At 45.7% G+C, this 24,066-nt stretch overlaps 1 protein-coding gene across 2 annotated transcripts in view; it reads left to right on the top strand.

Annotated features, from left to right (window-relative positions):
• The window catches only part of LOC147622442 (protein TIC 22, chloroplastic-like), a 69,853-nt gene that overhangs the window by 11,337 nt on the left and 34,450 nt on the right, over positions 1 to 24,066 (top strand). Inside the window, exon 4 of one of the 2 annotated variants that reach the window (XM_086822016.1) lies at positions 23,728 to 23,778. The exons of the other annotated variant lie outside the window; for it this stretch is intronic. Coding sequence (XP_086678142.1) covers positions 23,728 to 23,778 — 51 coding nt within the window. The remainder of the gene's footprint in view (positions 1 to 23,727; positions 23,779 to 24,066) is intronic. 2 annotated transcript variants of the gene reach the window in all.

Genomic DNA, 24,066 nt, shown 5'->3' with positions numbered 1-24,066 from the left:
TTATGTATATCAGCCCATAGGTTTTGCAGAACATGGTCATGAAGGGAAAGTATGCAGGCTGAAAAAGGCCTTGTATGGTTTGAAACAAGCTCCACGAGCTTGGTATGCAAAAATAGATGCTTTCCTGCTCACTCAAGGCTTTGTGAACAGTCCATCAAAAGCCACTTTGTATGTAAAGAAAGAAGAGAAAGATCTGTTGGTCATTAGTCTTTATGTAGATGATCTTTTGCTCATGGGATCAAATGATGACAAAATTGCAGCCTTTAAAGAGATCCTGCAACATACATTTGACATGTCTGATTTGGGGCTCGTACACTACTATTTGGGCATACAGTTTGTGCAGGATAACAGAGGCATTGGGTTGTTGCAATCTCGGTATGTTGCTAAACTTCTAGAGAAGTTTAAATTTCAGGATTGCAAGCCTATAAGCACTCCTATGGAGCCTGGGATGAAACTGTCACTACAAGATGCCAGTATTTTATTTGATGCCACTACACATGCTCAAGCTGTTGGGTGCCTTATTTACTTGTGTACTACGCGGCCAGATATTCAGTATGCCGTATCTCAGTTGAGCAGATTCATGCACAGCCCACGATTGTCACATTGGCAAGCTGTGAAGCGTGTATTTCGGTATTTGCAGGGTACCTTGTCTCTTGGATTGCTTTATCCTGAGGGGGGTGACATGTAGTTATATGCTTACAGCGATTCAGATTGGGCTGGTGATTTTGATACGAGACATTCCACTAGTGGAAATTGTTTCTTTCTTGGCTCTTCATGTATTTCTTGGCTAAGCAAGAAACAGACCACAGTGGCCACTTCGTCTTGTGAGGTAGAGTACAGAGCAGCCTACACTACTACCGTTGAGTGTGTCTGGCTGCGTCGTCTCATGACTGATATGGATATTTCAGTGGAGGAGCCTACACCTATCTATACTGATAATCAGAGTGCCATTGCTGTGGCCAAGAATCCTATGTTTCATGCTCGCACGAAACACATTGAGATTCACTATCATTTTGTCGAGAGAGACTCCAGGCAGGTGATATCAGTTTGATCTCCTGTCCTACAGATCAGAATGTGGTAGACGTCTTTACCAAGGCATTACCACGTCCGAAATTCGAAGCATTCCGCACTGCTTTGAATTTGTTTCCTTTTGGTGGATGATGTACAGTGATCACATATCACTCCAGGGGGTTTGTTGGGTTTTATGCTGTGTATGCACCCAGAGGAGTGCTAGTGATCATCAGTAGATTACTGGGGCACTTTTTACTTCAGTTAGTGGAGGTTTTTTCTCCCAGTTTTAGCTTAGTTTGACTTATAATAGTTTATAAGTGATTTGGTCCACATGGCATACTTTATGGCCGGACCATGTGAACACAACTTTTAGGTCACATCTTTATGTGGCTATTGTACTTCATTTTATCAACTCTCAATACATGAGACCTCTCTCTGTCTCTCACGCCTCTTGCTGAAGTACCTTCCAAACCCTAACCCTAGCAACTGAATCCCTTCAAGTTGCACCACTAAATGGATGTGATGTATTGCTAGGCAAGCCATGGCATCATAGGCTTGAGCCCCGCAAAGAGTACAAGACCAACATGATTTCTTTTATGCATAAAGGCCGCATGCATTTCATTGATGCTGGCAAAGAAGGGGATTCCATCCCACTTGTATCTCACATCCAAATTAATAAAGCAATGAAAAAGAATCTTTGTGCGTACTTGGTTTTTGTTCGTCCTATTCTCTGTCACCGATGATGTAGCAAAGGTAGAGAAAATAGTCAAAATTTGTAACCCTTCTCTTAGAAGAGACCTCTAGACCTCAAAGATGGGTCAAGTCTCTATCAAGGGGGAGACCTCATTCTTAGATATGACCTCTAGGCCTCAAAGATAGGTCAAGTCACCATCAAGGGGGGGTTTTGAGATTTGAGGTGACATGTGAGTTAGAGTGAAGAGTTGAGAATTATCCCACATTGTTGTACAAGTCCAAGAGTATACCTCCTCATATAAAAGGGGGCTATTTCAGGCAATGAAACATGAAGCGAGCTCTCAAGCCTCTTTATGAGATTCCTGATTCCGCGTATTGATGACATTTTGGATAAGCTTGATAGTTCGGCTTGTTTCAGCCGTCTTGATTTGAAGAGTGGTTATCACCAAATACGAGTGGTGCCACAAGATGTCCATAAAACTGCATTCAGGACAGCCTTTGGATTATATGAATTTTTGGTAATGTCTTTTGGTCTCACCAATGCTCCTGCCACGTTTAATCGTATGATGGATAGGATATTCCGACCCCATCGCAAATTCACAGGTGTATTCTTTGATGATATCTTGGTTTTCTCCAAGAATGAAGAGGAACACAGAACTCATTTGGTCACAGTGTTCGAAGAGTTGCGGAAGCATAAACTTTTCATTAATGCCAAGAAAAGTGAGTTCTTCCTTTCAGAGATGCATTATTTGGGTCACATTGTATCCAAGGATGGAGTAACAATGGATACTGCAAAGATAGAGACCATTCGGAATTGGCCAAAATTGCAAAACGTACATCAAGTACGTAGTTTCCTGGGACTATGTTCATATTATAGGCGTTTCATAAGGCATTTTGCTATCATAGCCACCCCTCTACATGATCTCACAAAGAAGAAAACCACTTTCAAATGGACTTCAAAAGAACAGGATGCTTTCTTGCAGCTCAAGCATGCTATCATATGTGGACCCGCATTAATTGTTCCTGACTTGCAAAAATCATTCGTAGTAGAATGTGATAATTGTGGCGATTGTATAGGGACTGTCCTAAATCAAGAAGGGCATGCAGTTGAAACCGATCCCGTCAAGTGGGAAAGACTCAATTGGACACCTACACGATTAATAGCACAACTTTAAAACCACAAATATGAAATGGACAACTTAAAACAACTTGAAATTTAAATGAACAGAAATGGAAAGATGGACACCAGCACTGGGGCCGGAACGGGCCGACCCCCCCCTCAATATATGATATATTTATTGGGAGTATTTAAAGAATACAATGCTCCATGGGTTCTGAGAACCAGATAATGTCCATGTACATATGAAAACAGTACTAAACAAATAGGTCGAATTTTGATGTAGAAAACTCGAAGCAGATCGACCACTGGTGTGGTCCAATCGCTACGGTCCTGTGCTTTCACTGGACTCCGCGGAGAGCACCACACTGGTGTTCCGAGACCACGCACAGACAGGCGCTCTCGTACTAACGCCTGGCTCTCCCGATCTCAGCACCTTTGGACCGAGGTTCGCCCATATAGCTTGGACAACCCGGCACCGAACGGGTGTAGGCCGAGCGGGACGAATCTTTTACCAGATTTTAAACATTTAATGCTTTACTCAAATCTGAAAATCACTTACTTGTAGTTGGTCGATGAAAGACCAAATCTTGCGGAATGATGAAGTTGAAACCACCCTTGTTGATGAAGGAGCAGTCTCGTGTAGAACTAACAAAACCAGCACCACCACGAGAGACCACAGCTGCCTGTGAGAGCAGCCACAATAGTCCTGGTGGAGGTGGCCACGACTGAAAAACAGTGAAGAAGAAAGGCAGCGCAGCTTGACAATATTCAGCCGCCTGGGAGAGAGTTGCAGCTGTGTGGCTTTGTGGAGGCGACAGCCGCCTGCAGGAAAGGCTGAGGTGCAATCAGCAGCAGAGGGTCGCCTGGGGTAGTAGGCGCAGCCAGCAACACTTTCGACCACCTGTATGGGTTAAGCGCAGCAGTACATCAGCCGCCTGTGAAGAGCAACAGCATAGAGGTGCAGCCGCCTGGTTACAGTAGAAGCAGCCGAGTAGAAAGTGGTCGCCAGCAGAGATGCACTCAGCCGCCTGGTTGCTGTAGGAGATTGCGTAGAGGAAGCAGCCGCCTCAAAGAGGCATGCGCAGCCTGTGTGTAGCACACCTACAATTTTGTGCTGACCGCCTGTAGAGAGTTAGGCGCAGGCAGCAGCAGCATAAGCACCCCCAGCAGCAAGCGAAGCAAGACTCCCGTCGTCAGGAAGCTTACGAGGGGTGACGCCAGGAAGAAGCGATGGCAAGCTTACGCTTGAAGGGGTAAACCTTTTTAATAAAATTAAATGTAAAGGTACAACTCAAGATTTTCTACGCTTGCATGAAAGGGGACTAGTGGGGGTTGGTGACCATGCCCACCCCCACACTCACTTAAAAGTGAGGCTCCCCACCTTGGCCCCAAAGTGGGTGCCCAAAGGGGGTGCCCACTTTTAAATAAGTGTGAATCCCCTATCCTTATAAATCAAAGGGTTAGAATGTAATAACATTAAACAACATGTACCATATACTTACCACCTGTTCACATGCACTGAAACTCGTCAGAATACAGAGCACACTTCACGACTCACTGGCAGGCGTCCCCGCTCAGTAAGTAACACGTCAGGCAGGCAAACACACGAATACATGTCATGCGAAAACAGTTTCAAACATGCAAAATATGTGTGCATGTGCAAAAGTAACATGGACATATCTCCCGTTCATGGAACATGTACAAAATATTTGTCGGCACAAAACTGGCACGACATTTATTACATAAAAACCTGGTCTTCCTATGGAGTGACAGTCCCATAGGTAAGACACAGTTCCAGGCACGAGTTTCCCTAGGTGTGACAGTCCCATAGGTAAAACACGGCACGAATACTGGCTCTTCCATGGCGTGACAGTCCCATGGATCGAACACAGTCCAGGTCATACACGGGTGGCACTGATCTGGCTCCCGTCCATACAACACCATCCTGCTAACACACGGGTGGCACCAGTCTGGCTCCCGTCCATGTCAGCAAAATACTGGCCTCTTCACATGAGACACTGGCCTGGCCTCAAGTGAACGAGACGCAAAAATGTGGGAATGGACCAAATGGTCGGCCAATTGGTGACATCCCCCCGGGCTTCTAAAGAGTTGACCTCAACTTAAAAGCCTCAAGATATGCCTGCAGCAATTGCGGATAATCTGCAAAATATTCCTCATTTACCCACTTGGCATCAATAGGCAAATAATTCTTAAACTTCACAAGGTATCTCCTGGAAAGCTTTCCTGCAGGTAGCTTTCGCTCCTTGTGAAATACAATCTGTTCTGGCTGGAGGATCTCCTCAAGCTCTTCAATTTCTGGCGGATCTTCTGTGACAGGCTCATCAGGATCTGGCCCCACATATTTCCGAAATAGACTCACATGAAAAGCATTGTGAATCTTCCAATGACTAGGTAAAGCAAGCCTGTATGACACTTCATTGATTTTGTGAATCACCTTGAAGGGTCCATAATAGCGAGGAGAAAGCTTAGGATATGATCCTTCTCGTCCTGGCCTCTTCCGAAGCCTAGCCTTCTCAAATTTCAGCAATACCCAATCACCTTCTTTGACTTCCATGTCCCTTCTATGCTTGTCAGCAGCCTTTTTATGCTTATCCTGAGATCTTGCAATGGCTGTCCGCACCTGACCAAAGGCAACATCCAAGTCACGAACATATTCATCAGCTGCAAAAATCTCATCCTTGGTACGAAGGATGGGTGGCAAGACCACTCTGCCATAAATAATCTCAAACGGAGCCTTTCCTGTGGAAGCATGGATTGTATTGTTGTAGGCAAACTCAACAAGTGGAAGATACTTCTCCCATGCACTCTTTTGATCTGCCACATAACACTTCAACAAATCCAACACAGCTGAATTTGCAGCTTCACTTTGGCCATCCGTTTGGGGATGATAAGCTGATGAAAACTCAAGCTTAGTACCCATATTATCAAACAAAGCCCTCCAAAATAGGCTTGTAGTCCTGGGATCTCTATCCCCAACAATGGATTTAGGCATACCATGATGCTTGAAAATATTAGCAAGAAAAAGCTTTACCATATGATCAGCTTTAATGGTTTTCTTGACGGGCAAGAAGTGAGCTTGCTTGCTAAACCTGTCCACAATAGTCCAAATAGCATCATTCCCATGCTGGGATCTAGGCAAATCCATAATAAAATCCATCGTGATACTTTCCCAAGGTTGCGAGGGAATAGGCAATGGCTGAAGCAAACCTGGAGGCTTTTGCCTGTCGAATTTCACCTTTTGACAAGTAATACATTCACGCACATAAGCCTCAATGTCTTTACGCATGCTTGGCCAAAAGAAGTACCTCTGAATCATGCGAGTAGTAGGCATTATACCTCTATGACCAGCGTATGGTGGAGCATGACATTCGTCCATAACCTTTGGACGCAAATCCTTCACCACACATAGGCAATTATCCTTCATGAGATAACCCTCATTGATAACATAAGAGGCATGTGAATGACCAGCCATCAAATCAGTCCATATATGGCAAAAATCAGCATCCAAATGATACAAATCTCTCATAGCAGATAGATCTCCATGAGAGGCCACTGAGACTGCAGCAATATAAGGCCTCCTAGATAGTGCATCGGCCACTACATTTTTCTTTCCTGGAGTATGCACAATCTGAAAATGAAACATGGAAAGAAAATTCGCCATTCTCATTTGCTTCTCTGAAAGCTTGGTTTGAGATAGAAAGTATCTCAAGCTTTGATGATCTGTCTTGACCACAAATTCAGCCCCAAGAAGGTAGTGTTTCCAAATCTTTAAGGCGTGAATTACAGCCAAGAGCTCTTTCTCATAGATATCCATATGAAGCTCGGCATCATGCAAACGACGGCTCTCGTATGCAACTGCATGCCCTTCTTGATTTAGGACAGCTCCTATGCAATCACCACAAGCATCACATTCAACCACGAATGACTTGTGCAAGTCAGGAACAATCAATACTGGACCACATATGATCGCATGCTTGAGCTGCAAGAAAGCATCTTGTTCCTTTGAAGTCCATTTGAAAACAGTTTTCTTCTTCGTGAGATCATGTAGAGGAGTGGCAATCATAGCAAAATGCCTTATGAAACGCCTGTAGTACGAACATAATCCCAGAAAACTTCGTACTTGATGTACGTTTTGCAGTTCGGGCCAATTCCGAATAGTCTCTATCTTTGCAGGATCCATTGTAACTCCATCCTTGGATACAATATGTCCTAGATAATGAATTTCAGAAAGGAAAAACTCACTTTTCTTGGCATTGACGAAAAGTTTATGCTTCCGCAACTCTTCGAACACTGTGACCAAATGAGTTCTGTGTTCCTGCTCATTCTTAGAGAAAACCAAGATATCATCAAAGAAGACTCCTGTAAACTTGCGATGGGGTCGGAATATCCTATCCATCATACGATTAAAAGTAGCAGGAGCATTGGTGAGACCAAAAGGCATTACCAAGAATTCATATAATCCGAAGGCTGTCCTGAATGCAGTCTTATGGACATCTTGTGGCACCACGCGAATCCGGTGATAACCACTCTTCAAATCAAGTCTGCTAAAGCAAGCTGAGCCATCAAGCTTATCCAAGATATCATCAATACGTGGAATAGGAAATCTGTTCTTGATGGTAAGCTTGTTCAAAGCTCTATAGTCTACACACATACGGAATGATCCGTCCTTCTTTTGAACAAGAAGCACAGGAGAGCAGTAAGGTGAGGAACTGGGCTGAACCAAACCTTTCTGTAAAAGCTCGTTTACCTGCTTCATAATTTCTTCTTGTTGTGCAGCACTCACTCGGTATGCGGGTTTGTTAGGTGGAGAACTACCTGGCACAAGATCTATGCAATGATCTTCGGGCCTTTGGGGAGGTAATTCACCTGGCAACGAGTCAGCAAAACAGTCTTTGAATGCATTAAGAAAATTCAGCCTATCATTAGACATAGCATCCACACTTTGATGATTTGGCACAAGACTATCACGCACAAAAATCAAGTACGCTGAAAGACTCTTTTTCATTGCTTTATTAATTTGGATGTGTGATACAAGTGGGATGGAATTCCCTTCTTTGCCAGCATCAATAAAGTGCATGCGGCCTTTATGCATAAAGGAAATCATATTGGACTTGTAGTCTTTGCGGGGCTCAAGCCTATGGTGCCACGGCTTGCCCAACAATACATCACATCCATTCAGAGGAGCAACTAGGAAATGCTCATTGTCAAGGTAGCCCTGTATATGAATACGCAACTTCCCAATCAAAGGGGTAACCTGCACCTCTTTGCCAATAAATGCAGCTTCAGCTTCAATCTGAGGTCCCATGTTTTCAACCTCAATACCCAATGCAGCTGCCATTTGCATAGAGATGAAATTGTCAGTTGCACAGTCATCAAACATGAATAATGCGGGCTGATCCTTGATTTGCCCCCAAGCCTTGCAAACCATTCTCTCTTTAGCATCATGACCTGTATTACCTTGCACATCAGGAACTGCATGAACATTTGCTTTGGTGTGCTTGTCCTCGTGCTTTGGTTTGCGATCTGGGCATTGCCGAAACATGTGGTCTTTGCTACCACAAGAAAAGCATTTTCCATCCTTAGAATATTGCTCTCTTTGCTCCGGGGTTAATCCAAATTTATTCTTTCTTGGGCCCTGATCTTTATTTTCAGCTTTACCACCCTTGTAAGGCTCCCGGAAGTTCTTTTTAGATGGCTGTCCGCCCTTTTGCTGATTTGGGACAGCCTTGTCCTTTGCTTTGGAACTTCCTTGATCCTGCTTGATCTTGAGCACCAATTGCTCTGTAGCAAGGGCAGAAGCTGTGAGTTGTTGCAACGTATGTTTTGGGTGCAATTCAATACCCGATCTATAAGCAGGTTGCAATCCAGAACGAAACTTCCTCTTTCTTTCCTCCTCAGAGATTAGCATGAAGGGAGTCACTTCCAGCAACACTTTCCAAAATTTGTTCACATACTGTTGCACACTCTCATTATCTTTTTGTTCCAGCCTGTCCCACTTTTGAGTGAGAGTTTGCTCTGCATTGGGTGGCAGGAACTGAGCATAAAATCTGTCTTTGAATTCCTTCCAAGTAGAGATGGGATCCTTGGTGATCTTTTCGGTGATCCACCAATGGGCAGCAGTGCCTTTCAGAAACATACTAGCATGGCGCACCTTCGACTTTTCTGTAAAGTCTTCATCGCTAAAAGCAATGTCGAACTGTGCCACAAACGCTAGCACCTTAGAAGCATCATGTTCACCATGAAAGACATCAAATTTGACAGATTTATCACCTGCTTTGAACTCCTTGAGCTTCCTGGCATGAGGCTCATGGTCCTCTCTTTTTCTTTTCCCCTTATCCAACGGGGTAGCCCGGTCTGCATGGGCTCCATGGGCCGTCATAGAAGTTTCATGGGGCACGGTGGCATGTGCTCCACGAACTCGAAGCTCAGATGCATGTGACTTACCTGCATATGGCATGGTCTCTCCATGAGACAACTCAGAAGGCAAAATTTTTCTGGAAGCAGACCTGTCACCATGAGATACATATCTTGCATGCATGTGACTTTCGTGCCCTCCATGAGCACTGGCATACATATTTCTGTCAGGCTTAGTGCCTTGGGGAGAGGATGCATGACGAGAGGTGACAGTCACCTCTTCCTTTTGCATATAAGATTTCAGCCTCTGGGATGCGGGATCTCCATGCTTTAAACGAGGTGGATTTCTGAAAATCAGCTCCCCGTCATCCCCCTCTTTGATATCACCTTTGCGAAGGAGATAGGCAAGTGCCAACTCCCTTGGTTTCTTGCCCACTTCACGAGCCATAGATTCAAAGGTTACATCAACCATAGCATCAGCCTTCCTGGCTTCAATAGCACTTTGTAGATGAGGATCTTCATGCAAAAACTTCAATTCTTGCTCTTGAGCCTGCAAAAGTTTTCTCATATGTTCCATTTCAGCCCTCATAGCATCAGGGTCTTGTTCAAGCATAACTGTCTTTCCTGGAGACAGTTGACCTTTGGATTCACTATCCAGAACCCTTTCAAGAGGCTTGTGTCTACCTCGCAGGGCATCAGACCCACGAGAAGCACTAGAGGGACCCCTCGAATTTGGCACTTCCAAAGGGTTGCCTTGGCTGTCCATTGTGTTCAAAGTTTGCTAAAAGCGGGATGTCCAATACACAGGTTCGTTTCCCCACTAGGAAGAGGGAAACAACCGTGCTCTGATACCAATGAAACCGATCCCGTCAAGTGGGAAAGACTCAATTGGACACCTACACGATTAATAGCACAACTTTAAAACCACAAATATGAAATGGACAACTTAAAACAACTTGAAATTTAAATGAACAGAAATGGAAAGATGGACACCAGCACTGGGGCCGGAACGGGCCGACCCCCCCCTCAATATATGATATATTTATTGGGAGTATTTAAAGAATACAATGCTCCATGGGTTCTGAGAACCAGATAATGTCCATGTACATATGAAAACAGTACTAAACAAATAGGTCGAATTTTGATGTAGAAAACTCGAAGCAGATCGACCACTGGTGTGGTCCAATCGCTACGGTCCTGTGCTTTCACTGGACTCCGCGGAGAGCACCACACTGGTGTTCCGAGACCACGCACAGACAGGCGCTCTCGTACTAACGCCTGGCTCTCCCGATCTCAGCACCTTTGGACCGAGGTTCGCCCATATAGCTTGGACAACCCGGCACCGAACGGGTGTAGGCCGAGCGGGACGAATCTTTTACCAGATTTTAAACATTTAATGCTTTACTCAAATCTGAAAATCACTTACTTGTAGTTGGTCGATGAAAGACCAAATCTTGCGGAATGATGAAGTTGAAACCACCCTTGTTGATGAAGGAGCAGTCTCGTGTAGAACTAACAAAACCAGCACCACCACGAGAGACCATAGCTGCCTGTGAGAGCAGCCACAATAGTCCTGGTGGAGGTGGCCACGACTGAAAAACAGTGAAGAAGAAAGGCAGCGCAGCTTGACAATATTCAGCCGCCTGGGAGAGAGAGTTGCAGCTGTGTGGCTTTGTGGAGGCGACAGCCGCCTGCAGGAAAGGCTGAGGTGCAATCAGCAGCAGAGGGTCGCCTGGGGTAGTAGGCGCAGCCAGCAACACTTTCGACCACTTGTATGGGTTAAGCGCAGCAGTACATCAGCCGCCTGTGAAGAGCAACAGCATAGAGGTGCAGCCGCCTGGTTACAGTAGAAGCAGCCGAGTAGAAAGTGGTCGCCAGCAGAGATGCACTCAGCCGCCTGGTTGCTGTAGGAGATTGCGTAGAGGAAGCAGCCGCCTCAAAGAGGCATGCGCAGCCTGTGTGTAGCACACCTACAATTTTGTGCTGACCGCCTGTAGAGAGTTAGGCGCAGGCAGCAGCAGCATAAGCACCCCCAGCAGCAAGCGAAGCAAGACTCCCGTCGTCAGGAAGCTTACGAGGGGTGACGCCAGGAAGAAGCGATGGCAAGCTTACGCTTGAAGGGGTAAACCTTTTTAATAAAATTAAATGTAAAGGTACAACTCAAGATTTTCTACGCTTGCATGAAAGGGGACTAGTGGGGGTTGGTGACCATGCCCACCCCCACACTCACTTAAAAGTGAGGCTCCCCACCTTGGCCCCAAAGTGGGTGCCCAAAGGGGGTGCCCACTTTTAAATAAGTGTGAATCCCCTATCCTTATAAATCAAAGGGTTAGAATGTAATAACATTAAACAACATGTACCATATACTTACCACCTGTTCACATGCACTGAAACTCGTCAGAATACAGAGCACACTTCACGACTCACTGGCAGGCGTCCCCGCTCAGTAAGTAACACGTCAGGCAGGCAAACACACGAATACATGTCATGCGAAAACAGTTTCAAACATGCAAAATATGTGTGCATGTGCAAAAGTAACATGGACATATCTCCCGTTCATGGAACATGTACAAAATATTTGTCGGCACAAAACTGGCACGACATTTATTACATAAAAACCTGGTCTTCCTATGGAGTGACAGTTCCATAGGTAAGACACAGTTCCAGGCACGAGTTTCCCTAGGTGTGACAGTCCCATAGGTAAAACACGGCACGAATACTGGCTCTTCCATGGCGTGACAGTCCCATGGATCGAACACAGTCCAGGTCATACACGGGTGGCACTGATCTGGCTCCCGTCCATACAACACCATCCTGCTAACACACGGGTGGCACCAGTCTGGCTCCCGTCCATGTCAGCAAAATACTGGCCTCTTCACATGAGACACTGGCCTGGCCTCAAGTGAACGAGACGCAAAAATGTGGGAATGGACCAAATGGTCGGCCAATTGGTGACAGCAGTTGCATACGAGAGCCGTCGTTTGCATGACGCTGAGCTTCATATGGATATCTATGAGAAGGAGCTCTTGGTTGTAATTCATGCCTTAAAGATATGGAAACATTATCTTCTTGGGGCTGAATTTGTAGTCAAGACAGGTCGTCAAAGCTTGAGATACTTTCTATCTCAAACAAAGCTTTCGGAGAAGCAGATGAGAATGGCAAACTTTCTTTCCATGTTTCATTTTCAGATTGTGCATACTCCGGGAAAGAAAAATGTGGTGGAAGATGCATTATCCAGGAGGCCTTATGTGGCTGCAGTCTCGGTGGCCTCTCATGGGGACTTATCTGCTATGCGTGATTTGTATCATTTGGATGCTGATTTTTGCCATATATGGACTGATTTGATGGCTGGTCACTCACATGCCTCTTATGTTATCAACGAGGGTTATCTTATGAAGGATAATTGCCTATGTGTGGTGAAGGATTTGCGTCCAAAGGTTATGGAGAAATGTCACGCTCCACCTTACGCTGGTCATAGAGGTATCATGCCCACTACACACATGATTGAGAGATATTTCTTTTGGCCAAGCATGCGTAAAGACATTGAGGCTTATGTACGTGCATGTATTACTTGCCAAAAGGTGAAATTTGACAGGCAAAAACCTCCAGGTTTGCTTCAGCCATTGCCTATTCCCTCGCAACCTTGGGAAAGTATTACTATTGATTGTATTATGGACTTGCCTAGATCCCAGCTTGGGAATGATGCTATTTGGACCATTGTGGACAGGTTTAGCAAGCAAGCTCATTTCTTGCCCGTCAAGAAAACCATTAAAGTTGATCATATGGTAAAGCTTTTTCTTGCTAATATCTTCAAGCATCATGGTATGCCTAAATCCATTGTTGGGGATAGAGATCCCAGGACTACAAGCCTCTTTTGGAGGGCTTTATTTGATAATATGGGTACTAAACTTGAGTTTTCATCAGCTTATCATCCCCAAACGGATGGCCAAAGTGAAGCTGCAAATTCAGCCGTGTTGGATTTGTTGAAGTGTTATGTGGCAGATCAAAAGACTGCATGGGAGAAGTATCTTCCACTTGTTGAGTTTGCCTACAATAATATGATCCATGCCTCCACGGGAAAGGCTCCGTTTGAGATTATTTTTGGCAGAGTGGTATTGCCACCCATCCTTCGTACAAAGGATGAGATTTTTGCAGCTGATGAATATGTTTGATGAATATGTTCGTGACTTGGATGTAGTCTTTGCTCAGGTGCGGACAGCCATTGCAAGGTCACAAGATAAGCATAAAATGGCTGTTGACAAGCATAGAAGGGACATGCAAGTCAAAGAAGGTGATTGGGTTTTGCTGAAATTTGAGAAGGCCAGGACGAGAAGGATCATATCCTAAGCTTTCTCCTCGCTATTATGGACCCTCAAAGGTGATTCAAAAGATCAATGAAATGTCATACAGGCTTGCTTTACCTAGTTACTGGAAGATTCACAAGGCATTTCATGTGAGTCTTTTTCGGAAATATGTGGGGCCAGATCCTGACGAGCCTGTCAACAGAAGATCCGCCAAAGATTGATGAGCTTGAGGAGATCCTCCAGCCAGAACAGATTGTCTTTCACAAGGAGCGAAAGCTACCTGCAGGAAAGCTTTCCAGGAGATACCTTGTGAAGTTCAAAAATTATTTGCCTATTGATGCAAAGTGGGTAAATGAGGATTATTTTGTTGACTACCCACAGTTGTTGCAGGCATATCTTGAGGCTTTTCAGTTGAGGACAACTCTTTAGAAGCCCGGGGGGATGTCACCAATTGGCCGACCATTTGGTCCATCTCCAGATTTGTCTCGTTCACTTGTTGGTTTAATAGTTTTATTTCTAACCTTTAATTTTATAAGGTTGTAAGTTCACATTCATTTAAAAGTGGGCACCCATTATGGGCACCCACATATGGGCCAAGGTGGGGAGGGAAACCCCCACACTTAACCCTTTGTGTGTGTGGAGTGGGTGCAGAACATGGAATGATTTGCTCTCTTCCTGCAATATTTTGGACCTATGGCAACATGTATTCCCTCGTCTGCAAGGGTTTACCTTTAATCACAATGCTTTTCCGCATATCTGGACACGTCTGGATCGCTGGTACTTGTTACATGCAGACCAATACAATGATTTTGTTTGCAAGCTATGGATTGATCGCTCCATGTTACTCTCTGATCATTCTCCTTTATGGTTAGGCCTTTATTTTGATATGCCACACAGGATGTTTCTATTCTTCAGAAACATAGGCTGTTGCTTTTAAACAACAGTTACCTTGTGCATGCTGATTTCAAGGAAATGGTTTTCCAAGCCATTGAGCCTTTGCCCCTTCAAATACATGAGGATATTGACATTGCTTGGTTTCAATTTGTTCAGCGCATGCAGGCTGTGATCTGTGATTATGGTCGTTATTACCCTTGGCTCTACGTGAGCCTAGGAAGGCATATTTCCTTTCAAAGAAAGGAGTTTATCTTATTGATGATGTTTTGGATGCTGGTGGCCATGTGCTTTCTTTTGTGGTTGCCGCCAGAAAATTTGGTCTGGGAATGCATTATAGAACAATCTGGCAGCTTATTCGAGAGCTTCTTGCTCCTTTTGAACCAATTGCAGATTTGGATCGTTCTGATCGTTTGGTTGATTGGAGCCTTAGAAGAGAATAACCTGCACGAGGCCCTTTATCAATGGCTAAACTTTTGGTTCATTCGATATATCATCTCTTGTTGCCTGCCTCTTGGGTTCAAGAACATGCGAATCAGATTTGGCATCTTCATAAAAGTCAGAGCTTCATTCTCTTTGGAAATGCAGTCTGCCTTTGAAAAGTAGACTTTTTTTATGGAGATGCTTGATTGGAGTCTTGCCAGTCGGGCTTTTCTTGGCTAGGCAACTTTTGGCACCTTCAACTTGTCATAGTTGTGGTGCTTCTCAAGAGACAGTCTTTCATCTTTTGTGGAGTTGTCATCTCACCAGGACTTTTTTGGATCAGATTGTTGCACGTTTGAGAGCCCGCTTCCGATAGGCACCCTTTGGGAAATACTTTTGGATCTTCGGTCTTCTCCCATCACCCCTTAGATCCTATAAAGTCTTCTTTGATTGGGTTCGTTATTGGGCTTTATGGACTACCTGGCAGTCTCGCAACAGGATAGTTTTTGCTAGGCCTCATTTGGATGCTTACTCATTCTTCCGTTCCTCTCTTCAGCAATCTTTATATGACTGTCTCTCTCTTCATGAGATTGACTCATCTCTGTATGCTCTTTTTACAGATTGTTTTTTAGATGTTTAACTATGTTCACACTGAACATAGTGAACACTCTACTAGTCTCCCTTGTAAATGGTCTTTTTAGTGGGTTTTCCTCGTTTTGAGGTTTCCCACCTGTAATTAATGACATGAAGCTTTACAAAAAAAAAAAAGTGTGTGGGGTGGGTGCATGGCCACCTACCCACACCACACCTTGAAACTGGCCGCCCCCATGCAAGCTTGGGGAGCTGGCCAGGTGTGGTCGTGTACTTCCTCTCCAACCTCTACAAAAGAGAGCGACCACCCCACCCGTTGAAAGATACAGCCGGCAATTATCCCCTGCACGATTGCTCTCAGGCGGCTGCACACTAGGGTACTGCGCTTCTGCTCTTCTCAGGCGGCTGCAGCACCAGGCGGCTATTGCTCTTCTTAGGTGGCTGCACACCAGGGTGCTGCGCTACTGCTCTTATCAGGCGGTTGCACCACCAGGCAGTTACTGCTCTCCTCAGGCTGCGCCTCCACCCTTGCAGGCGGCTGCGCATGCTCTCCAGCAGGTTGTGCCCTCTCCTCTGCAGGCGGCCCTAGTAGGCGGCCTTTGCACCTTCTCCTCTTCAGCTGGTGGCTACGCCGCCGCCTCCTCCCTTGCAGGCGGCTGCCCCTTCTCTACTACAGGCGGCTATCTCCCCTTCAACAGGCGACTGTTTCATCCTTTGCAGCAGGCGGCTGCATCTCCTCCACAACAGGCGGCTACTCCTCTTCTATAGGCAGCTGCGTGGGGCTGCACTCCCCTCTACAGGCGGCTGCGTGGGGTTGCATCTCCCTTCCATAGGCGGCTACAGGCGGCTCTGAACCTCCTAGGTGACTACACCTTCTACACAGGCAGCTCCTCCTCATCCTCCTCGACAGGCTGCTGCGCCTAGCTGTCCCTCTCAAGTAGCTGCACACAAACACCTCGGGTATTTGTCTTCCATTTGCGAGCTACAAGTAAGGGAATTCAAATGTAAGTAAAGAACTTTGTTGTAAATCTGATAAAGGATTCTCTCTACCGCTAACACCCGTTCGGTCCGGGTAGCCAAGCTTTTGGAGAACCACGGTCCATGGGTGTCGAGATCAGGAGAGCCAGGCGTTAGTACGCGAGCGCCTGTTTGTGCGTGGTCCTGGAACACCAGTGGGGCGCTCTCCGCGGATTCCAGTGAAGGCACAGGACCGTAGAGACTTGACCACTCAAGTGGTCGCTCTCCTTCGAACGTCTACTTCGAGTTTCTTATTTGGTACCTATTCATCTCAGTTGTACATGGACATCATCTGGTTCATTGAACCCATGGAGCATTGTATTTGTTAAATACTCCCAATAATATATCATATGGAGCATTGTATTTGTTAAATACTCCCAATAATATATCATATATTGAGGGGGGGGGTCGGCCCGTTCCGGACCCAGTGCTGGTGTCCATCTATCAACATTTCATTTCATTTCATTTTCAGTTGTCCATTTAAATTGTGATATTTAAGTTGTGCTATTTTGCGTGTGGGTGTCCAACGGAGTCTATTCCCACTTGACGGGATCGGTTTCAATATTCAGCATAGTTGCTCCATATCTCATATGGGGGATTATGGCTTTATATAGATCAGTTGCAGGACAGGTACGCACCCCAGAGGGGGTCTCTACTTTGGTTCACTCCACTATAGGAGTGAAGCAAGGTTGCCCGTTATCTCCTTCACTGTTTGGTATGTATGTGGATGAGGCTTCTGACTACATTGAGAGATTGGGGGACAGAGGAGCCCAGCTAGCAGGTACATGGATCCCACTATTGTTATATGCTGATGATATTGTGTTGATCTCTGACTCCCCTGAGGGTATGCAGCGTCATTTGGATGCTTTACATGAGTTTGCACATGATAGTGGATTGTCTGTCAACCTTGGCAAAACCAAGGTTATGGTGTTTAACACCACGCCACAGTGGGTTAGGCGATCAGCTTCCACATTTACATATGGGCAAGAGATTGTGGAGTATACAGATGCATATACATATCTTGGGGTAGTATTCAGTGGGCCAGTGTTTTCGATGAAGAGAGCAGCAGAGACTAGATTGACTAGAGCACATGCAGCCCTGGGTGGTTTGGAGAGGATGTGTTCGCAGGTTCAGTTTCAGGAACCTCGAACGAAACTTTGGCTTTTTGACACTCTAGTGACATCAGCTATGCTTTATGGAGTACAGATATGGGGACCTTCAGTGGGACATCACAGCGCAGGTGGGTGGAGAGGTATGGAGAGGCCTTTGGTATCTATGATTGCTAGGATTATTAGAGCCAAGGCCGTGGTACCTCATGAGATTATTCGAGCAGAGCTGGCGGCTGCCCCTCTGGTGATTGAGGCTCTTACGAGATCAGTCTCCTACATACATGGCTTGTGGGATCTCCCCCGAGACAGATATGCACGCCTCGCCCTGGAGTCCTCCCGACAGTTAGCTTTACAGGGAGACACGGCTTGTTGGTATGGACAGATGACATCTTGGTTCCAGGCACATGGTTTTAGCATGGACAGATTGCCTCCCTTCCAGTATTCTCTGGAGGCACCCTCTCTCACTCTCACACGGACAGAGATTACCAGACTCATCCATCAGGATTTAGTTCAGCTGGACATTAGGAGGACATGGATACAGCCGACTGAGGAGCTGGGCACGAAGATGGCTTTCTACAGAGAGCATTTTCTTCAGCTCACAGCAGATGGTTTTGTGATCAGACCCAGTTACATGGATGTACACTTGTCTCATGCAGTACGATGCGCTATTGGTCAGATTCGCACATCCTCACACCAGCTTGAGATTGAGATTGGCCGATATAGAGGTATACCAGCTGAGGCCAGGATATGCCGAGTATGCCATGGGGAACCAGAGACAGAGCTGCATTATATATGCCATTGTACTGCATACTATGAGATACGTGGTCGTTTCCACTGTTTATTCAGAGAGGGTTTTGGACCACTTTCCAGAGTCATGGGGTACCAGGACCAGAGGTGTTTGGGATTGTTCTTGCTGGAGCTGCGGAGACATAGAGATAGCCTGCTTAGGCGCACAGAGAGCCAGACTCAGAGGCACATTACAGATTTCTTTAGTCCAGCCATCACTGCGCCAGATGGACCACAGCAGCAGCAGGACATGGATACCGCCCACACCAGGGGTACACTGATTGATCGTGCGACTGAGCTTGGGTGGTTCAGACGCCCACGACTACGGAGGAGGGCATCCCAGCATAGACGGAGGTTGCAGCGGCAGATTCGGATTATTCTTGTGAGGCATGCCGGACACCCAGTCAGGGTGTTGACCACAGAGGATATTGAGGAGATCCGCCAGTGTCCGATGCGGCACATATTATGAGATGGAGGCATCTCCATAGTGTACCCCTCCGTCCCACATGATATTGTATCCCCTCACTATATTCCACTCACCTCCATAGTGTACCCTCCCCTCACTATATTCCAGTTCCAGTTTCATTTTCTAGGTGCCAGTAGTATCATCTTTATTTTTCATTTTCTGGGTTTTTTTATTCAAACATTGTATCAGATCCACCATGATGTAACTTTTGGTCTCATAGGTCATTATGGCCTTTTGAAGACGTTAATATATCATTTCATTTCATTTCATTTCATTTCTCTCTCTCTCTCTCTTACTCTCTATTCAACACACTCTAGTGCCACTTTGCTTCTGCTCTGTGCACTCTTTCATGGTTTCATTGCCCCGGTTCAGCGACTCCTCTGCTGCCCCAGATTCAGCCCTATTGTCAGCACCCTCTCCTCTGCGTTTTTCTCAGATTTGCAGCCCCTTTGTTGCTGCGTTTTCTGGAGAGCACCTGCTGATCACTTTCTCTCCAGATTGGCTTCATCGCTTGCAGCTGTCGGGTAATTTTCTGATCAGCGTTTCTTTCCACATGGAGTTTGGACATAGGCGGCCTGTTTTTTTCAGGACAGCAGTCCTCTTTTGGCTGCGTTTTCCTCTCCGGTGGTCATTCCCTTTTGCAGAGGGGGTTTGTGGTGTTTCAGGCTTTGGTGGCACACTTGGTACCTATGGAGGACACTTCTTCTTCTGAGTTTGTGCATATGTTTAAGATTGAGCCCAAGCTTTTGTGATGGCTACTCCGACTTCTCTTCATGTGTTCGCTGAGTCTGCAAAGTTGGATGGTTCCAACTACACCCGATGGAAGGTGAAGGTGAAATCGGCCTTGCGTGGCATGGATCTTTGGGATTGGCTTGTTACACCATCCAATGCCACCCCTCCCACCCTTTCTTCCGGTGGTGTGACTCAGGCACAAATTGATACATGGCAGGCGAATGATCGTCACGTTTTCTCCTTTCTGATGTTGAACTGTTAGGATTCTGTTCTCTCTCATGTGCGTACAACAGATGCTGCACATGAAGTTTGGAAGGCTTTTGCAGATCTCTATGAGATTAAGTCTCCGGGTCGGATTTTTGCGTTGGAAAAGCAACTTATGAACTTATCAGTTTTTGCCTTTCCATCTTTATCTGCTTTCATCTCGAAGATAAAAGATGTTCGGAACGAGCTTGTTGTTTGTGGCAAGGACATCTCTATAGAGAACATGGCTATTCGGCTTCTTTCCAAGCTTCCAGAGAGGTTTGATGCATATTTTCAGTCTCTTGTTTCTTCTCCTCGTCTTGTTCTAGTTACTTGGGAGGAAGTTCTCACTCCGTTATGTAGATTGAGTCTCGCTTTGAGGAGCGGACTGGCACCTCTGCTGGCCTTGATGGAGCTTTGGCAGCGCAAGATAAAGGGAAGAATCAACAAAAGAGAAAGGGAAAGGGGGTTCTAACAAGAACTCCAAGGATTCCGACAAGGATAAAGACAACAACAAATCTTCTAAGAACAAGGACATTGAATGTCATTATTGTGGCAAGAAGGGTCATAAATCTCCCCAATGTCACAAGAAGCAGCGTGATGAAGCAGCAAAGAACTCTTCCTCTAGAGCGGTGTCCCAGACCAAGAAGGATGATGGCATACTTCTTTTAGCATATACTCGTCGTATACTTGCTCTTGTGACTTCTCAGTCACGGTCGTGGATTGTGGATAGCGGTGCTACTGCACACACGACACCCCATCGAGATTGGTTCGAGGACTTCACTGCCAGGTCCGTCGAGATAACTTTGGGTGATTCTGCTTCTGTACCAATGCATGGACATGGCACTATCCCCATCTTCCGCTCTTCCGAGGACAAGAGGTACTTCTCTGACGTTCTGTATATTCCAGATTTGGCTTTTAACCTTTTGTCAGTGAGTGCTCTTATAGCTCAGGGTGCAGAGGTGATCTTTTCTTGTTATGAGATTACCATTCGTGATAAGGCGACTGGTAGCATCTTGGCTCAGGGAGTCCAAGATAGTGGTCTGTACAAGTTGACCGCTTTGCTTTCTTTTGGTGCTTCTTCTGCTCTTTGGCATGCTCGGTTTGGCCATTTGAGCTATCAACTTCTGCAGCTTCGAAGGATGGCTTGGTTGAGGGTTTACCGACCATCAAGGCTCCGTCTTTTGCTTGTTCCTCTTGTTTACATGGGAAGCAACACCGAGCCACCTTTCTGAAGGAGGCGACACACAGATCTTCGACATCACTTGCTCTCATTCATGCAGACATATGTGGTCCTATGAGTACCGCGTCTTTGAGTAAGGCGTTGTACATGCTCGTGATGGTGGATGATTTTTCCAGATATACTTGGTTTTTCTTTTTGAAGACCAAGGATGAGGCTTTTCAGCACTTCTGCAATTGGAGAGTTGAGGTGGAAAAAGAGACCGGTCGTTCGGTCAAGGCTGTCAGGATTGACGGAGGGGGTGAGTTCACATCCCAGGAGTTTCAGCAATATTGCAAGACACATGGCATTCGGAGACAGCTTACTATAGCATACACTCCATCATAGAATGGAGTTGCAGAGAGGAAGAATAGGACCATTATGGAGATGGCCCGTGTAATGCTTGAGCATTCTTCATTACCTCGACGTTTCTGGGTTGAGGCGGCTTCCACTGCTGTCTACATTCAGAACAAGTCTCCTACTGTTGCTCTTCCCGATAAAACTCCATATGAGGCTTTCCATGGTGAGAAGCCCTCTGTTGTTCGTTTCCGGATATTTGGGTGTTCGACGTATGTTCATGTGTCTAAGGAGCATCGCTCCAAGTTGGACTTGAAGTCTCAGCGCACGACTTTTCTCGGATACAGCACCGTGTCCAAGGCATATTGTCTTTATGATCCTTAGGCCAGCAAAGTTGTTGTGAGCCGTGATGTGGTGTTCGATGAGACTCCTACATCTTCGCCCGGATCTGTCCAATGGCACAACGTATCCCATGTGATAGGTGTACATCCATGTACGCCGGGCGGGTGATAAAAGGTGGTTTGCCATGACATGATCTTTGCTTGGTCGAATGAGAATCTCAAAGTCGAATTCTTGGAAGACCAGTTGCCATCATCAAACCCGACCAGCCACCTGTGGTTTATTGAGAAGATACTTTAGGGCATGGTGGTCCGAGATTACAATGAAGTGGGAGCCCAAGAGATAGTGACGGAACTTCTGGCAAGCATACACAATAGCCAAGCCTTCCCTCTTAGTGGTGGTGTAGTTTTGTTCAGCGGGTGTGAGGAGGCGACTAGCATAATAGATAGGTCTGTCCATCTTGTATTTTTCACTGGGCTGAGTCAGTACTGCACTGACAGCAGTGAGCCTAGCATCGGTATGGACATGGAAGATTATCGTCCAGTTGGGAGGAATGAGGATGGGAGCTTCAGTGAGGCGCTTTCTCTCGTCAGCAGCATTGGCGGTGTGCTCTCAGCGTTCTTCGGTACTTGCGTGGCACTCTGGACTTTGGCATCTTCTATGGCCAAGGATGCACTCTTGTTGGGTTGGGGTCTAATTCAGATTGGGTTGGAGATCCAGATACTTGGCATTCGACCACTGGTTGTGTTTTTACACTCGGGTCTGGAGCCATTTCCTGGAGCAGTAAAAAGCAGCCTACTGTGGCACTTTCCTCTATCGAGGCGGAGTACTATGCAGTTTGTTATGCTGCATGTGAGGCGATATGGTTGTGCAGATTATTGGAGGAGCTCAGCTGTCCTCCTACCGGATCTACTCTTCTTTGGTGTGACAATCAGAGTTGCATCGCCATTGCCAAGAATCTTGTGTTTCATGCTCGTACGGAACACATTGAGATACAGTATCACCATGTTCGTGAACGGGTGCTTGCTGGAGATTTGCGTTTGGAGTATTGTCTTTCAGCGGAGAATGCTGCAGATTTGTTCACCAAGCCGGTTTCTCAGGCTTCCTTGGCTCCTCATCTTCGGCTTCTTGGAGTTTGTTAAGCATCTGGTGCTGAGAGGGGGTAGCTAGTACAAGGGCCTTTAAGTTGGTATGGATCCACCTTAATCCACATAATGGGCTTATCATCATCCCTAGTTTATGCCCATTTCTGGTGTCCTTTTGGTCCCTTTTGTATGGCCCTTGATTGTGGGCTGGCCATTCCTTTTTTCCATATTTTTCTGGGATTTTTCCCAGCCCTTTTGGTATTTTACCAGTCGGCCAGCTCATATGCTCCAGTTGGCCAGCATATTCTGTCCTATGTCTACGTGGCATCCAAGTGTGGGATGCACGTGGCATCATTGATTAGCTGCACTAATTCCATGTTAATCTCCAAAATAATGAAAGTAGATTTTGAGCAAGCAATTGAAGGAGTTATGTATACAATTGAACCAAGCACATTTGGGAAATGAAATAGTAGTAGGAGAAGGTGAGGTTAGGCCTCTGTTAAACTGAGATTGGAAGCACTAATTTTAGATTAAGAAAACTTAATGAAAATCTCACCAAAAAAACCTAATGAAAATTTTTAGATTATGAAACTTAATGAAGAATTTCTCTTTAGGGAAGCGTTCCCACATCTGGCTAGCTTTGTCTGTTTGTAACAAACGAGATTGCCTAGATTTGGAGGGCCATGTTATTGGCCTTCTTGAGCTAATGTTGCATTTTTAAGCGAGTTGAGAAGTGTTGAAGCATGTGGATTTTGGCCAAAGATTGGCTTTTAGGCTACTCTTGTGTTTCTTACTGTCCATCTCGTTCGGGAATCGGGCCTAGATACCAATTGCACATGATACCAGGCATAATTGTTTTAAATGTAGTTAGTGGGTAGGGCTGCCTAACCTAGGGTTAGTTATTCTCAGTATTTTCATCAGAAAGTCATAGTTACTTTTAAAAAAAAAAGAATAATATCATTCCTTCTTAAAAAAGTGCTTCTCTTCTCTACATTCAAGGATCACATATTTTGTTTTTGTCTGCAGGTAAAATCAGGAGATAAAGGGAAGGCTTTTGATGGTGTACCTGTTTTCCAGGTATTGCTATTTCTTGCCAATCAAAATCACACATCACACATCACACATTAAATTATTGTAGATGCTATGCTTGGTCCTCGTCTTGTCAATCCTCATGGCACCTTGTCCATTCAAAGGGCTTTGTCCGCAACTGTTGAAGTGGAGTCATCAACTTCTCCAAGTCCTCTACCAACTCTTAGAGTTTTGTACGCCAAGCACCTCTTGTAGGTCACCAAAATCAAGTAGCTATGGCCTCTATTGGAACAAGCTTAAAGGTGTACGACGTAGGTGCGTCATGTGTGTATTCCT

Source organism: Cibotium barometz, chromosome 28 (genome assembly GCF_041138505.1).
Source record: "Cibotium barometz isolate CiBa-2024 chromosome 28, ASM4113850v1, whole genome shotgun sequence".
NCBI classification, from domain to species: Eukaryota; Viridiplantae; Streptophyta; class Polypodiopsida; order Cyatheales; family Cibotiaceae; genus Cibotium; species Cibotium barometz.
This window is presented reverse-complemented; position numbering and strand designations above follow the sequence as displayed.